The sequence below is a fragment of the Bombina bombina genome, chromosome 1 (assembly GCF_027579735.1).
Source record: "Bombina bombina isolate aBomBom1 chromosome 1, aBomBom1.pri, whole genome shotgun sequence".
In the NCBI taxonomy this organism is placed as follows: domain Eukaryota; kingdom Metazoa; phylum Chordata; class Amphibia; order Anura; family Bombinatoridae; genus Bombina; species Bombina bombina.
In genome coordinates, this window is record NC_069499.1 from 1,008,116,792 (window position 1) to 1,008,134,696 (window position 17,905).

At 37.2% G+C, this 17,905-nt stretch overlaps 1 protein-coding gene across 1 annotated transcript in view; it reads right to left on the reverse strand.

Moving 5' to 3' along the window:
- The window catches only part of PIGU (phosphatidylinositol glycan anchor biosynthesis class U), a 54,593-nt gene extending 46,779 nt beyond the window's left edge, over positions 1-7,814 (reverse strand). The window contains exons 1-2 of the mRNA XM_053713395.1: positions 7,674-7,814; positions 4,765-4,829 (exon numbers count right to left, since the gene is read on the reverse strand). Coding sequence (XP_053569370.1) covers positions 4,765-4,829; positions 7,674-7,803 — 195 coding nt within the window. The 5' untranslated portion in view covers positions 7,804-7,814. The remainder of the gene's footprint in view (positions 1-4,764; positions 4,830-7,673) is intronic.
- Between the last annotated feature and the right edge of the window lie 10,091 nt (positions 7,815-17,905).

Genomic DNA, 17,905 nt, shown 5'->3' on the forward strand with positions numbered 1-17,905 from the left:
AATTCATTTTCAGATCATTTAAATGCACCTAAAAAGCAGTCTGATTTGACTGAGTATTCATACGTAAACAAAAGAAGATAGCTAATTAGCTATGTTTCAGAATATTATATTCTATTGGGAAACCTTACAAACGCACATAGGGGATTAGGAGCACAGACTCCCAGTATATCCAGATATACTTCTATCACAAACCCTTTTTGTGTCTCCCTCCCCTCTTTTGCCAATTCTCTATTGGGATCAGTTCCCACATTCCTTCTTAAAGGGACATTAAACTCAAAAAATTTCTTTCATTATTTAGACAGAGAATACAATTTTTAAAAAGTTTCCAATTCACTTCTATTATCAAAATGTATTTCATTCTCATGTTATTCTTTGTTGAAGAGATACCTAGGTAGGTAGCGTGCACATGCCGGAAGTACTACATGACAGGAAATAGTGCTCCTGCTAATGTATAACATTGTTGCAAAACTGCTGCTATATAGTGCTGCAAACATGTGCACACTCTTGAGCTTACATTTCTGGTTTTCAACAAAGGATAACAAGAAAATGAAGATTTGAGAATAGAAGTAAATTATAAAGTTGTTTAAAATGTTATGATCTATCTATATCATGAAAGAAAAATGTGGGTTTTATGTCCCTTTAAATTTTTTCCTTTCATGTTTCAAATAGAGCATCCAATTTTAAAAAAACTTTCTAAATTACTGTTATCAAATTTTCTTCGTTTTCTTGTTATCCTTTGTTGAAAAGCTGAAATGTAAGCTCATAACTGTGCACGTGTAAACAACACTATATGGCAGCAGTTTTGCAACAATGTTATACATTAGCAGGAGCACTAGATGGCAGCACTATTTCCTGTCATGTAGTGCTTCAGGCATGTGCACGCTACCTACCTAGGTATCCTTTCAACTAAGAATAACATAAGAACAAAACAAATTTGATAATAGAAGTAAATTGGAAACTTTTTAAAAATTGTATTCTCTATCTAAATAATGAAAGAAAATTTTTGAGTTTACTGTCCCTTTAACCCTTTTCTGAAGCCTCTCTTGTTCTTCCTTTTTGTTAGATGGTTTAATAAAGTGTAAAGGTTAATTGTTAGCTTTCGTCATATACCTGAATGGACACATATTATAAGGCTAGAGTATCACTTTGACTAAGCAATTGGTGTTTGGTTCACACCAACAGCTTACATGGACTGCAATCGCTACTGTTTGGGTTGTATATGACTTACAGCCACTTCTTACCGTTATTAAATTATTTTACAAGACCAATTGATCAAAAAAAAGATGTAATTCTTTATAAACAAATACTTTTAAGTACTGCTGTATTCTGGTTGTGCACCAACAGACATTTATTGATTTTTATTCTTTTTTGTATTCTGTTCAAATAATTACAAAAAAATAATAATAAAAATAAAATAAAGCAGGCTGTGTATATTTGCATATTTATAAGCAATTTAGCACTGAATTAAGAAGAAAACTACATATACAAAATGTTTAAAAGCATTTAAAGTTGGCAAGATTTTCTGAGCTGTGATGCTGCAGAGGAAACATTACTTAAAAAGCTGATAAGATCCATGTCCTTTGTCTCCTTTGCTGTGACCAAAATTAAAAAGGGACAGTAAACCCGAGAAGGAAAACCTGTAATATGAAGGGTTTTCAAATGTGTTAACTCAGTGGCATCAGTGGTGGTGGCGGGGTACAGACTGCACCCGGTTGACACGGTCCAGGGGGCAACACAAGGGCAGAGTTATTGCGCTGATATTCATAAAATTAACTGCTGCTGTCATCCATGTAACTTCTATGTGTGGTGCTGGTGCTTTTTTTTTGTAAGTATATTCTAAGCATGATGACATTCTACTTTTCTGTAGCCAGTCGGAGGAACTGTTTAAAGGGACAATCAACACTGAAATTGTTATTGTTTAAAACGTTGGACAACGCCTTTACTACGCATTCCTCAGCTTTGCACAACCAACATTATTATATTAAATATACTTTATAACATTTAAACTTCTTAATGTCTGCATGTTTCTAAGCCACTACAGACAGCCTCTTACCACATGCTTTTTTATTTGCTTTTCACAACAGGAGACTGCTTGTTCATGTGGGCCATATAGATAACATTGTGCTCACGCCGGTTAAGTTATTTAAAGTAAATGTCAATTTTGATGCTAAAGTGGCCGGTTTTTAAAAATTCGATTAAAAACAGGGACACTTTAATTCATCAAAATTTACATTTCACTCCTGTTGAGAAAACAAAAAAAAAACCACCTTTTAATCTTCACAGCAGCTCCAGCTTCCTCGGGTCGTTGCAAGCCATTTCTGACGTCAGAAATGATGGATAGGTCATCCTCCAATCACGGCTTCCCCTTCGGGGGAATTAGTGTCTGATTCAACGCCGTGATTGGAGGAAGCCGGATTCCTCATTTTAGACCCAGGAAGAGGCTTTGCAACAGGCGGAGGAAGCTGGAGCTGCTGTGAAGATTAAAGGGTAAGTTTTTTTCTCAACAGGCACTTTAGCATCAAAATTGACATTCACTTTAAGAGTCAGCACAACACAGCACTAATTGGCTAAAATGCAAGTCAATAGATAATAAATAAAAAGCAAAGTGTTCAGGGGGCTGTCAGAAGATGCTTGGATACAAGGTAATCACAGAGGTAAAACGTATATTAATATAACTTGGTTATGCAAAACTGGGGAATGGGTAATAAAGGGATTATCTATCTTTTGAAACAATAAAATTTCTAGTGTAAACTGTCCCTTTAAGGTTACAATTAAGACTTGATGCAACATTGTGCTCTATTCTAATCGACCAATCAGGAGACCTGTGTTTTCACATTCAAGGAGTATTCCAATCCATCAGTGAGTCCCATTTTCACAGGGCTTTCGATTTTTAATTTTTCAAATACTCTGCACCAAGACCCCTCACCAACAGTATTCCAATTACATCAGAAAAAAAAAGCTTTTCAGGTGACCTTTTGGCACAAATTCAACAACTATGAATATCTGGAAACCAACAACATGCATTTGAAAAATGTTTTATTTCTGTTGATCTGCCTCCTAAAAATTAAACAAGTTAGTAAATTTGCCAAGTCCTGGTTTTAAACATTTTATTAAATCACAAATAAAAAAAAAATAATAATAAAAAAAATGCATGGTAAAAAAAAATAAAAAGGATTTGTAGAATGTGTGAATATATTACACTGTTTTGCCATTAGCCCAGAGAACACTGAATCACTATCCACAGTTAACACACAGAACACAAGTTCTGATCCAATAGCAAATAAATACACGCTACCTGCAGGGCTGACACCACCTCTTAGAAAAGCTGGTTGTCAGTGGGTTCACCAACTCAGGCACTTAAAGGGACACTGAACCCAAATTTTTTCTTCCGTGATTCAGATAGAGCATGCAATTTTAAGCAACTTTCTAATTTACTCCTATTATCAAATTTTCTTCATTCTCTTGGTATGTTTATTTTAAAAGCAAGAATGCAAGTTTAGATTCCGGACCATTTTTGGTGAACAACCTGGGTTGTCCTTGCTGATTGGACAGCACCAATAAACAAGTGCTGTCCATGGTCCTAAACCAAAAAAATGCTGGCCCCTTAGCTTAGATGCCTTCTTCAGATAGCAAGAGAACAAAGAAAAATTGATAATAGAAGTAATTTAGAAAGTTGCTTAAAATTGCATGCTCTATCTAAATTATGAAAGATAAAAAATTGGGTTCAGTATCCCTTTAAAAGATTTGTTCTCTTCTCCACTTGCCAACATGTTCACCATCTTCCCTGCTGAGAAGATCCAGTGTTTTTCTTCTATTTACTTACCCAATTAAAGTCCCCATGCCATATTGTGCCACTACTAAATGAGGGAGTAACAAGGGTGAAGTCTGTGAATTTGTGCACAGAATGAAAGAGGGCAGATGTTTTGAGTTGCTGGAAAATGCATTCACAAACAATCTCAGAAAACTTATGTGGTAGTGGTAAAAATATTCAATCAGCAAAGGGAAGGTGACAATGGGAGGATGGGTAAGGAAGTGATGAAATAATGTGCAAAAACTGCACACCACGCAAAGGAGAGAGGTACTACTTTTAGCCCAACAATATAAATTGAAAATATTGGCTACTTGAAAAAAAAAAAAAAGAAAATGCATTTGAAAAATTTCGGACAGTTAAGCAAAAGTATAAAGTGAGCAGAAAGGGGTTTGAGTAATTGTCCAGCCTTCGATCTAACTTCCCATGTGGAAATGTTACACAAGTCTGAAGGAGGAAATCCTCCTGAACGTGAGAGTATATTCTAAACAATTCAAATAAATATTTAATGGGGATCTGTTTGTGCTGTAATACCTCAGTATAAGGTATCATAATATTAGAATCCATATAAGATTGATTTGTCATCACATTAATGGTGCAAATAAAAATTATGAACACAGTTTCTACTTGGACACTTTTTGTACCATTATACAATTTCTCTACACTAGGGGACCTTGAAGTAATGCTACACGTGATTATGATGTATTCCTACATATTTTGCTTCCTGTTTTAGCTATATACGTATAATACGCACATATATCTATTGTTTATGTTTCAATATACTGCGGGTAATTTTTAATAATATTTTCAGTATGTTTTTATAATACATATATTACGCTTTAATTATCACTCTCTCAGGCGCTGCCTTTTCCTTATATAAACTAACAAATGCAACATGGTCTATAAACACATTTTATTCTAGGCACGATTCAAATTTAGCAGTAGATATTACTTACTTCGTGAAACACATCCCCTGAGTAAGGCGATACTCCAAGGTCCAAAAGGGACATTCCTTCCACCACTGAAAATAAATAAATAAAAAAAATCTTTATATACACACAACCATCAATTTAGTACCAGTAATCAAATTCAGGCTTATAATATTTATTTTATTCAGATAAAATTATATAAAACTGCATTCAACCTGTATTAGTCCACCGATATTAGGGCTAGATTACGAGTGTCATGTTAAAGTGAATGTAAATTTTCATGAATGAAAGTCCTGTTTTTAAAAATACTATCATGTAAGTTTACATTGCAGCCGTTTTTTTTTTAAATACTTACCTTTTATTCCTTGCAAGCTTGGAACACCGGAGCAGCAATTCCCCCGCCCCCAGGTTGTCTCTTCTTTTGTCAGAAATGACTAATCCAGCTTCCTCCAATCACGGCGTGGTCTCAGGCAATGTTTGCTCTAGGGGAAGCTGTTATTGGAGGAAGCCGGATTCGTCATTTCTGACGTAAGAAGAGACGACCTGGGGGCGGGGGAATTGCTGCTCTGGTGTTCCAAGCTTGCTAGGAATAAAAGGTATTTTTTTTTTAAATGGCTGCTATGTAAACTTTCATGAATGAAAGTGCCCCTGTTTTTAATAGTATTTTTAAAAACAGGCCTTTCATTCATGAAAATTTACATTCACTTTAACTATTGCATGCTAACGATAAGGGGTTTATTGCGGCTGTTTGCGCACATCGGAAGTAACGCGCTAATTACAAGTTGAAAGTAAACACGGTCGCTCAACCACAATTTAATTTAACGAACATTGGGATAGCGGGACTAAAAAGTTGCACAAAACACATCAAAATTACATTTAAAAGTACAGTTACAGGTCATAACACTATATAATAATTTTTTTTTAAATGCAATAAAAAGTTAAGGGCTCAAAGATATGAGGTCTGAGGTGTTAGAAAAAAAAAAGGCATGAAAAGGGCTTTAACAGAGATACATACATATCTAAATACATATGTGTTTACAGATGCATTTACAGACATATATGCACAAATACATATGTATACATATAGACATACATATAAGTGCGTTAAAGCATTTTGCAGTCAAGTAGCTGAAATTATGAAAAATCATATTTATGCAATATTTATTTTTAATTAAGTGTTCCGCTATGTGAAGAAGATTGGAGTGTAAAATATTAAAAGGGACAGTAAAGTCATAATTAGACATTAAGACAGAGCATACAATTATAAACAACTTTTCTATTTACTTCTACTATTTAATTTGCTTTCTTCTTCTGTTATCCCTTTGCTGAAAGATTTATCTAGGTAAGCTCAGAAGTAAAAGGACATATGTTCTAGCTGCTGATTGGTGGCTGTATATATACTGATTGTCATTGGCTCACCCGTGTATTCAGTTAGAAACCAGTAGAGCATTGCTGCTCCTTCAACAAATGATACCAATAAATTAAGCAAATTTGATAATAGAAGTAAACTGGAACGTTGTATAAAATTGTATGTTCTACCTAAATCATGAAAGAAAAATTTGGGTTTTCATGTCGGGTTAGTGCACTTGAAAAAATGCGATCAAGTTTGTGCGACTTTTTGGGTATTCGTTTTTTGTTTCACTTTTCGCACTCCATTGAAGTCTATTAGGGAATACATTAATGCGTTTGCGATATTCAAAGTTTTAACAGCAGGTTAGTGCGTGCTAAAAATTTTAACTCCCAACCACTCCACTCGTAATCTAACCCATTAGTCCGCTACCTGGTGCAAGAACATAGATTCATATAGGCATAACAACAATTATGCACTAACAGGTTTCTGAATAAAACAAAGTTAATTTATTAAGGTAAAACCTGTGAATCAGTGGTTTTATATATTATTCCACAACAAATCCATTTTAACAGATGAACTTGCTATAGATTTATCTTTAAATTTAGAAGGTACTTCCATTATTTAAAAAGATAGGTAATGCCTTTACTACCCATTCCTAAACATTGTTATATTAATGTTCTTTATAACCTTTAAATCTCTGAAATATCTGACTGTTTTTAAGCCTCTGCAGGCCGCCTCTTATCTCAGTGCATTTTATTTCTTTCACAACCAGATAGTGCTAGTTCATGTGTGCCATATAGATAACTGTGCTCAATCGCGTGCTATTTATGAAGCAGCACTAATTGGCTAAAATACAAGTTTATAAATATCTGCAGAGGCTTAGATACAAGGTAACCACAGAGGTAAAACGTATATTAATATAACAGTGTTACAGGAAGAGGAAAAGGAAGCAGTTTCAGCTTATTAAATATGTGACGCTCCACATAGTCCAAAAAGCTGAGGATGCAGCTTAATAAATCTAGCCCTATATGCATCTACACACATATGCTGCCCCTAATAGGCTGAGTAGCCATTTCAGCTCTGGACGATTGTTGGTAAAGAGCTGACTCTATGCATCTACCATTGTGGTTGTTAAACACATAGGAACAGACAAGCACAAGTGCAAAAAAATGCTACATTATCTCTTTATATTAAAGCAATTTAATTTTTCTTTAAATGAAAATGGCTTTAAAATAATTATCTAAACCTATTTAAACTGATAATGTATTATTTTAGTGCATAAATGTTACCATTACATAAAAATATAGCCATCTAACACTCCACTCCAGGGGAAAATAACACACCCAATCCTTATGGTCCTGCTCTTAACAATAATGCCCTATCGTAAGCCTCAGAGGTCAAGCTGCAACAAACAATAATGATCAAATAAGAAGGTCCATCAACCCAAATTATATTTCGCAAAGCCACACCTCTTAAATAACGAACACTAGAGAGCTGCACTGCCCCATTCCAATGCTGCAAATTAGGTGAAATGCCAATCATTCCCCATAAAGAGCCACCACACACACGTCTTTTTACTTCTTACCTCTTTTCCATGAGCTCAGAGGCGACACCACTTCTACCCGCTCCGAAATAAATTCAGCTATGCTTGAGCGGAATAAAATCGCCCTGAGTGTTACTGCTACCAACACAACCAGCACCAGAGGAGCAGCCATCTTTCCAGAGCAGTTTGGCTTGGGTGGAGCATAGCTTCATGGGAATTGTGGTTCTCCATCTATCGCTAAGAGTCTGCAGATCGAGAGAAGAACTACAAATCACAAGATGCTTTAACACTTCTTCCGGGGTACTGGGTTACAACTACAGAGAAGGAGGAGGGACATTTTTACACCTGTCAAATGTACTCGTCTTTTTTCACACTCTCTTATAGGGATTTTGAAAGGCAAGTTTAATATTATAAACAAAATTACATTATAGTTTATATTTATATGTTGAAATATAAGTAATCTATGGTTTCTTTGTGACTGTTGTATTTTTTTTTTATTTTATGTTAATATAATACTGAAATGTATTTCCCGTGCTTGCGGTCTATAACCATATATTGTAGTCACATTTGAAAAACAGGATTATTTAAAGGTACATTAAACATTAAATATATTTTATAAACATAGCAGTGCCGTATTTAGGTTTTGTGCTGCCCTAGGTACTCAGAATCGTGCTGCACCCCCCCCCCCCCCCCCCCCCCCCCGGATTTAGGTCGTTTTTTGGCCGTATCATTTTTTGGTTAGGGAGTAATGTTACTTTTTTTTTCTTCATATTATATTATGCCATTGTTGTTGAAAAACGGAAATTAATAAACAACTAGCTAAGCTTTGTAAAATATTACCTATACCAATACAGAGCAAGAGGCTAATATTTGTGTAATTTCTGGTGAATGGTGATTTAGCCATTTGTGCACTGCACACAAAATTAATACTGTATACATGGGGCGCGATCCGATATTCTGCGTTGTTTTTGGCGCAAGCGAGGGAACCCGCGCCGCCCGTAGTTTCACCTCGCATATTGGGGTATTGCATATACCCCGCCGGCAGTTGCTAAAGTGCCGTAAGTCGGACAAACTAGCGATGTCCAGAAATGAGCGTAACTACAAATTTCTGGAGTCGCCAGTGACTTACGGCACTTTAGAAACTGCCTGCGCCTAAAAAAAGTAACTAAAATATGAAATCTCCCGTAACTGTCTAACCTGCCTCCCAAAAATCAGCCCGACACGTATAACCCAATATCCGCAATCCCCCCTATCACTCCTAATAGTAAATGTATGAACCCCTAGACCGACAACCCCCCACAACGCAATAAGCCTAATTATTAACCCCTAAACCGCCATAGCCCACACCGCAATAAACCTATCCTAGTATTAACCCCTAAACCGCCGCTCCCGGAGCCCACCGCCACCTACATTATATGTATTAACCCCTAAACCGCCGCTCCCGGACCCTGCCGCACCTAAATAAAGTGTTTAACCCCTAAACCGCCTCTCCCGGACCCCGCCGCCACCTACATTAAATGTATTACCCCCTAATCTGACCCCCCTACACCGCCGCTACCTACATTAAATATATTAACCCCTAATCTGACCCCCCTACACCTCCGCCACCTACATTAAATATATTAACCTCTAATCTGACCCCCCTACACCGCCGCCACCTACATTAAATATATTAACCTCTAATCTGACCCCCCTACACCGCCGCCACCTACATTAAATGTATTACCCCCTAAACCTAAGTCTAACCCTAACACCCCCCTAACTTAATTATTATTTATATAAATAATATTAACTAAATTATTCCTATTTAAAACTAAATACTTACCTATAAAATAAACCCTATGATAGCTACAATATAATTAATAATTACATTGTAGCTATATTAGGATTTATATTTATTTTACAGGTAACTTTGTATTTATTTTAACTAGGTACAATAGCTATTAAATAGTTAATAAATATTTAATAGCTACCTAGTTAAAATAATTACAAAATTACCTGTAAAATAAATCCTAACCTAAGTTACAAATACACCTAACACTACACTATCAATAAATTAATTAAATAAATGAACTACAATTATCTAAAATAAAATACAATTAAATAAATTAACTATATTACAAAAACAAACACAATATTACAAGAAGTTTAATCTAATTACACCTAATCTAAGCCCCCTACTAAAATAAAAAAGCCCCCCAAAATAATAAAATTCCCTATCCTAAACTAAATTACAAATAGCCCTTAAAAGGGCCTTTTGCGGGGCATTGCCCCAAAGTAATCGGCTCTTTTACCAGCCCTTAAAAGAAGTATAAAATAGAATTGACCTCGCATTCTATTGACTGATCCAATCAGCCAATCGGATTGAACTTCAATCCGATTGGCTGATTAAATCAACCAATCGGATTTTTCCTACCTTAATTCCGATTGGCTGATAGAATCCTATCAGCCAATCGGAATTCGAGGGACGCCATCTTGGATGACGTCATTTAAAGGACCAGCCATTCATCGGCCTAGAAGGATGTTCCGCGCGGGAGGTTTTCAAGATGGAGCCGTTCCTCATCGGATGGATGAAGATAGAAGATGCCGCTTGGATGAAGATGTCTGCGGGTCCGGATGTCCTCTTCTGCCCGGATAGGATGAAGACTTCTGCTGGTCCAGATGTACTCTTCTGCCCGGATAGGATGAAGACTTCTGCCGGTCCGGATGTCCTCTTCTGCCCCATCGGATGACCACTGGTGCCCGGCTGAGTGAAGACGGCTCAAGGTAGGGTGATCTTCAATGGGGTAGTGTTAGGTTTTTTTAAGGGGGGATCGGGTGGGTTTTAGAGTAGGGATGTGTGGGTGGTGGGTTGTAATGTTGGAGGGGGTGTTGTATTTCTTTTTTTTACAGGTAAAAGCTGATTACTTTGGGGCAATGCCCCGCAAAAGGCCCTTTTAAGGGCTGGTAAAAGAGCTGATTACTTTGGGGCAATGCCCCGCAAAAGGCCCTTTTAAGGGCTATTTGTAATTTAGTTTAGGATAGGGAATTTTATTATTTTGGGGGGCTTTTTAATTTTATTAGATTAGGTGTAATTAGATTAAACTTCTTGTAATATTTTTTTATTTTTTGTAATTTAGTGTTTGTTTTTGTAATATAGTTTAGTTTATTTAATTATTATTATTTTATTTTAGATAATTGTAGTTAATTTTATTTAATTAATTTATTGATAGTGTAGTGTTAGGTCTATTTGTAACTTAGGTTAGGATTTATTTTACAGGTAATTTTGTAATTATTTTAACTAGGTAGTTATTAAATAGTTATTAACTATTTAATAGCTATTGTACCTAGTTAAAATAAATACAAAGTTACCTGTAAAATAAATATAAATCCTAAAATAGCTACAATATAATTATTAATTATATTGTAGCTATCTTAGGGTTTATTTTATAGGTAAGTAATTAGTTTTAAATAGGAATAATTTAGTTAATAATATTAATATTATTTATATTTATTTAAATAATAATTAAGTTAGGGGGGTGTTAGGGTTAGACTTAGGTTTAGGGGGTAATACATTTGATGTAGGTGGCGGCGGTGTAGGGGGGTCAGATTAGAGGTTAATATATTTAATGTAGGTGGCGGCGGTGTAGAGGGGTCAGATTAGGTGGTAATACATTTAATATAGGTGGTGGCGGGGTCCGGGAGCAGCGGTTTAGGGGTTAAACACTTTAGTGGCGGCGGGGTCCGGGAGGGGCGGTTTAGAGGTTAAACACTTTATTAGGTATTGTGGTGGGGGATTGCGGTTGACAGGTAGATAGACATTGCACATGCGTTAGGTGTTCGGTTTTTTTTTTTGTAGGCATTTTAGGGAGTTACGGTGCTCCCATACTGAGCGCAAGGCCTGCTACGGCTGCTTTTTATGGCGAGGTGAAAATGGAGTAAGTTTTCTCCATTTTCGCCACGTAAGGCTTTGCGCTGGATATTGGATATCAAATTGCGCGGGTTTTATATGTTAGTCTATGGGGAAAAAAACTACGTCCGACGGGTGAAATATACGTGCCGCATTTATATACAGCGCTGTATATAGGATACCAAACCCGCACAAAAACCGGCGTTGCCGGCTTTTGCGGGCGACGCTGCATATCGGATGGGGCCCAAGATCATTGCTAGCAAGCATTCTAGTCAGTCAGATTTATGTAAATCAGCTCCTCTGCCTCCTTCTTTAAACAGTTGGAAAATAATTTAATAAATAAAAAAAGGACAGATTTATAGTACCGGACTGTACGTAACCTTGCTTACCAAAAAAAATGCTCTACTATTAAAATGTTAACCAGTCCAGTACTGACTCCTAAATTATATTGAATTTGAAACTACTAAGCTCTTTGCTTTGCTAAGTTTTAGCATGATTAGGTAATATAGCAGCCAATGATGATCAGATCAATTTTAAAATCATTTCAAAATCAAATAACAAACTATGGGCAGACTGATCATAAAAGATACCTTGCAGCTTGCTAGTACTGCTAACCCGGCCGGGTAACCAACCTCCTATCCAGTCCAGTGTCTCACTCAGGCTTGGCTCCTCTGACGCTCCGTGTCACTGACTGAAGACAGTCTAGTCCGTCCTGTCCGCATGTACTGTCTGCTCTGCTCTGACGAGTCCGTCCGCTAACTTCTGTCTTTTTCTAAGACTCACAGTACCGAAGCCGCTTACCTCCAAATTCCATTGCTTGCAGACCCAGTGCTGGGAGGGAGATCACTTGCACACGTGCGTGGCTCCCTCCATCCATGTGTGGCCAGCAAGTACTGTGAGCAGAACAGGAAGGCGGGCGGAAGGAAAACTTCACGTGACCTCAGCAAAACCCGGGTCAAGTGACCGCCGCAAAAAAAAAAAAAATTGCCAAGTTGAAGTTACCAACATATCAGTGCCACTGCCGCCCCCCCAGATCTACCGCTCTAGGCACTGCCTTGTTGGCCTATGCATAAATACGCCCCTGAAACATAGTATTGAGGTTATTCCCGGCCTCCTTTTAGTATTGAGGTTATTCCCGGCCTCCTTTTAGTAATGGATGCCGACATGTTAAAATCTAGCTTTCACTGCATTCCAGTTCTGACCTGTTTGCATAAGTTCAGCAACTCTCCTTCATATAACTGCAGTGTGATCTAGGTTCCAAAATAGCAGTACCCATAATTAAAGGGAGATGCATGAAATTAATTTAGTGTTAAATGTCACTTTAAAGTTATGGTAAATCTGAGCGTTTAAAAAAAAATAAAAAATGCTAGGATTTACCATCACTAAAAACATAAAGGACATTCAGTTATCAGTTTGCAAAAAAGTTTGCTAAACTTACCCTTTCTGTTCCACGGCCTCCTTGCTAAATTCAGAGGCTCTAGCCTCTCACAGCACAGTGCTCTTTTCTCAATAAGGTGACGTTCTGCCTCTAAATCAATAGCTGTACTAGCATACAGAACATTGTCATATGACTAGCACGGCTATTGGTTTAGAGGTGGAAACGTCACTTCATTGAAAAAAGAGCGATGTGCCATGGGCGCCCTGAGCAGCTGAGTTTAGCGAGGAGGCAGCAGCACAGAAAAGGTAAGTTTAGCACCCTTTTTTACAAACTGATGACTGAAAGTTCTGTTTATTTTTAGTGATGGTAAATTCTAGCGTTTTTCTTTAGTAAATTTATCAGGAAGTGATGATTGGTAGACAAGAAACATACGAATTAGCAAACCCTCTAGACTTGTACCGCTTGGGTATGGCATGGGAACACTTTCACATATTGAAAATCACAGGCTATAATCTCAAAGCTTGAATGTTATAGAGCTAACAATAATGTATTGATCTCACTGACCCCAAAACACAGGTGTGAGGATGTCACTGTTCACAATTGTTTTGTTTTGTTTTTTTTAAAAAAGACGAAACTGATGACATTGTAATTCTTTGGATCAGGGCTAAGGTTAGAGCTAGGATTACTGTCATATCTAGCACCCAATATGTTAACAACAAAATGATGCATAGGCAGCATTGTAGGTGCTAGATTGGTGACATTGACAATAACACAAGATTATTTATTAAAGGAACAGTCTAATGCAAAATGACCAGTGGCAAGACCACACTTTTTTTTGCATGCCCTACTAATGAGGCAGTGCAGAAATAGCAGTATGGAGGCCGCCACTGGCTAGTGATTGCAGGTACATGGTGCCCCTGTCTGTGAATGTATGCTTGTTTGTGCTCTATATCATGAGAGACACACTGCAATCAGCGTATCTCCCATGCTGTTGCCAGATGCCTGCAAGTAACGCATCTGGTGTAAAGACTTTTTCGCATATCTGCAGATACATCACCTATTTGATGAAATTATGAAAGAAAGCCCAATTGAGACAGGCTAGGATAGGAATAGAATCAGTGGTTAGTATATATATATATATATATATATATATATATATATATATATAAAAAATATAAAGATGTGTGGTGGTGCACAATTTAACTCTCAAATTCCAATACTCACAAACTGTGCTGGCAGTCCCAAAATAGTATACAATACAATATGAAAGAAGGATTGAGCGAAAAATTATCAGTCAATCAAAGAGGGACACAGGCCGCACTTAGTTTACCAGAGTTTTATTACTATGTAGTTCAGAACAACCGTAAATCAGAACGTCTACCCTCCACCCTATTCCTTTAAAGTGGAATACACACCAACTAAAATATACAGGTATTAAGAACAGGCTGGCCAGCTATTCATTGAAATATATCTCACAGACTTGCATGCACCATATACACAGTATCCATATACACATAATATCAATATTGCAAATGTAACTGGGAGACAGGTATATAAAGAACTTAGTAAACAGAACTAGTCCATCAATTTATACGGGGCCCCAATGTTGCAGCTGTTATTAACAAGTAACTGTTCAGTTTCCAAGCTCTCAGTGTTTACACACGCTCTGGATCTGGACACAGTTTCTTAATTTTCCTTTTGTACAATGTAACAACTTGATTGCAAGATTTATGCTTGTGATTCCTTTTATGGTTAAACTTGTGAGAGATATACATGCAGTGTCTTTCTGAAGGTTTTACGCTCACTGTACCTTGGCGGGACAGACCCGGCTGTCAGCTGCAAGACTTTAAAGCCAATATAAAGGACTATTATTTCAGTACCTGTTATAGCGGTTAGACAGTGCAAGAGTCTTTGTTGCTGCAATAGGGCTGCTTCACTTGCTTACCGCCGTGTACCCTTCAGCGTTTCAGCGTTCCTCAGTGCGATTCAAATGCTGCTGGCTCTGTTCTCTGCTGCTCACAGCTGTTCACCTGTTGTGCTTTGCTCAATCATGACGCGTTTCTCCCCTCCCACATAGGGCTGAGTGTCGGGGCCTCATCAGATGTGTATGGATACTGTGTATATGGTGCATGCAAGTCTGTGAGATATATTTCAATGAATAGCTGGCCAGCCTGTTCTTAATACCTGTATATTTTAGTTGGTGTGTATTCCACTTTAAAGGAATAGGGTGGAGGGTAGACGTTCTGATTTACGGTTGTTCTGAACTACATAGTAATAAAACTCTGGTAAACTAAGTGCGGCTTGTATTGTATATATATATATATATATATATATATATATATATATAAAGCAGGTCATTGTTCTATCTCTTTGCTATAAAAAACTGTGAAGGCATACCAGGGCCAAGATAATATTGATAAAATAGCAGTGAATTGGAAAAATTCCACCAACACAATTCATAAGAGTTTCAAGCTGGTAGAGGAAGCCACGATAGCAACTTCGTTAAGAGAATCACATTTTAAAATAATAAATAAAGCATATATTACACCATATCTGAAATCAAAGTTGGCGAACAATGGCAGTGTATGTGATAAATGCAGTTATGTGGCAGCTGATCTTTATCACTGCCTGTGGAATTGCCCCAAAATGAAGATATTTTGGAACAAATTTGAATTCTGGGTGAGTAAAATACTGCAAAGTCCTTTAAAAATCCAGGATAACCATGTCTTTTTTCTGATGGAGGAGTCTAAAAAAACAACAAATAGAAGTTTTGTAAACTTGGTTATACTCAACGGACGGACTTTAATACTAAAATATTGAAAATCTAAAAAAGTACCTATGTTAGCTGAGCTTATACAGAAAATAAACAATCAATTAATTTTGGAGCAATTCAATACAGATGTTGATAACGAAAGTAAAATTAAACGCTTTTTTAATAAATGGTAAAGTTTGATCCTTTCGTATCCAAGAGGAACGCAAATACAGGTGATCTCCCCCTTTAAGGGTTCGTTATTCCTAGAAACGGCAATAGAGGGAAATGAATTCCCTAGGGACTAGTGCCCCCTTTTTTTTGTTCTATTTTTATTTTTTATGTTAAATATACCCAAAGTATAAATAATGAATTATGTGATGTTTATTGTGTAATTAGGCAATGACCAAAAAAGGCTTAAATGTATTTATCATGTTTTGATTATGAACATGCCTTGTTCTTTTTGATTTATATACAGAATTGACAAAACACCCTGCGAGGTGCAATGAAATCCTAAAAAAGAGGTTGTGTATTTATACTAAGGGAACATAAATAAAGACATGAAAAAAAAAAGTAAGCCATCTGGCAACAGTGTAGTAACAGTCAAGTTTGACTGATACTGTGCATAAAATCACTGTGAGAGACAGCCACGGTGATTGTATACTTTAAAAACAGCCTGCATACCAGCATGCTGCAATGCATCCTGGTATCAGGCTCATAGGCAATACACCTGAGCAGTACTTCTACTGTGTGTTTAACACCTTTGTGGGGGGTTAAACACATAGAGGTAGAGGTAGATTCTAGTCTTAAAATTACATGCTGTATTGGAGCATGTGTTCTGGGAAAATGTCGAACTTGTGAAACAGCGAACCACGTCACTTCCTGTGACGTGGCATCAGCTGTTTCACAAATTTTGCCCGTAATGCTCATGCGTGCTAGCGTCATTACATACCTGACCGCATACGTCACTGCTACAATTTTGAGTGCTGTGAAATTCCTCGACCCTTTCAAGAGCGCATGTGTAGGATTTTGAAATCCGTCAATACCGCCGCTCACGCCACTGCTACAATTTTCGGGACTTGTGTACTGTAATTCCTGGACCCTTTGTTGTACAGCGCCCACTTTGCCAATTGCCATACGTATCCCCTTTACAGTTACATAACAATGTATGACCAATCAAACAGTTTGAACAATAAAAAAAATATTGTAGTGTTGCTGTTTCATGTCACTGTTTTATTAAAATCCATTTTTTCCCCAGAAGGGGTATGATTAATAAGAGGCCTATGCTGGGCTATTAGACAAGGAATATAGAAAATAAATACTACTTCCCCCTCTAGGTCTCACCCAACTATATTATAGAAAAATCTCAGTATGTTTCAAATAGTAATACTTTGAAAATCATGTACTACCTGAAGTAATCCGTTCCAAACATAATTAAAGTGAAGGTCAATTTAGATGAATTGGTGCCTGTTTTTTAATAATCCTATTAAAAACAAGGGCACTTTAATTCATCAAAATTGACATTTCACTAGTTTTCTTCAAATACTTATCTTTTAATCTTCACAGCCGCTCCAACGATTCCCCCGGCCGTCGGAAACGTCTTCATAAGTCAGAAATGACAAATCCGGCTACCTCCAATCACGGCTTCCCCCCGGGGGAATCATGGCCTGAGGCAACACCGTGATTGGAGGAAGCCGGATTCATCATTTTGAACCCGCAAAGAGGGCTTGCGACGGCCGGAGGAAGCGCTGCAGCGGCTGTCAGGATTTGATGAAAACGAGTGAAATGTCAATTTTGATGAATTAAAGTGCCCTTGTTTTTAATAGGATTATTAAAAAACGGACACCGATTAATCTAAATTGAGCTTCACTTTAAAGGGACAGTATACTCCAAATTTCCACAGTCAAAATTACATGTGCAACATGTATTTAACCAATGTTTAATTCATCAAATGTTAAATAACAGTTTTTATCTTATCTATTTTCAACTCAAACTTGTACCACTTGTGTATTCACTGTCCGCCTCCATGACCGCCGCTTTTTTTTAATATACTGGAAGAATCCCCATTCATCCAATAATGTTGATATCGGTCGCGCTATGTACCTGCTATGCGAACGAGCGCATGATGACATAATCTGCTTCTGGGTTCCGCTATTCCTAGTTCTGCGCATGCCCAAAATCATAAGTTCACGTCAAGCGCTCGATGCTTCCATATACTAGATACAGGAGCGTGAGCGAGCAATAGTGGGAGGTTAAAT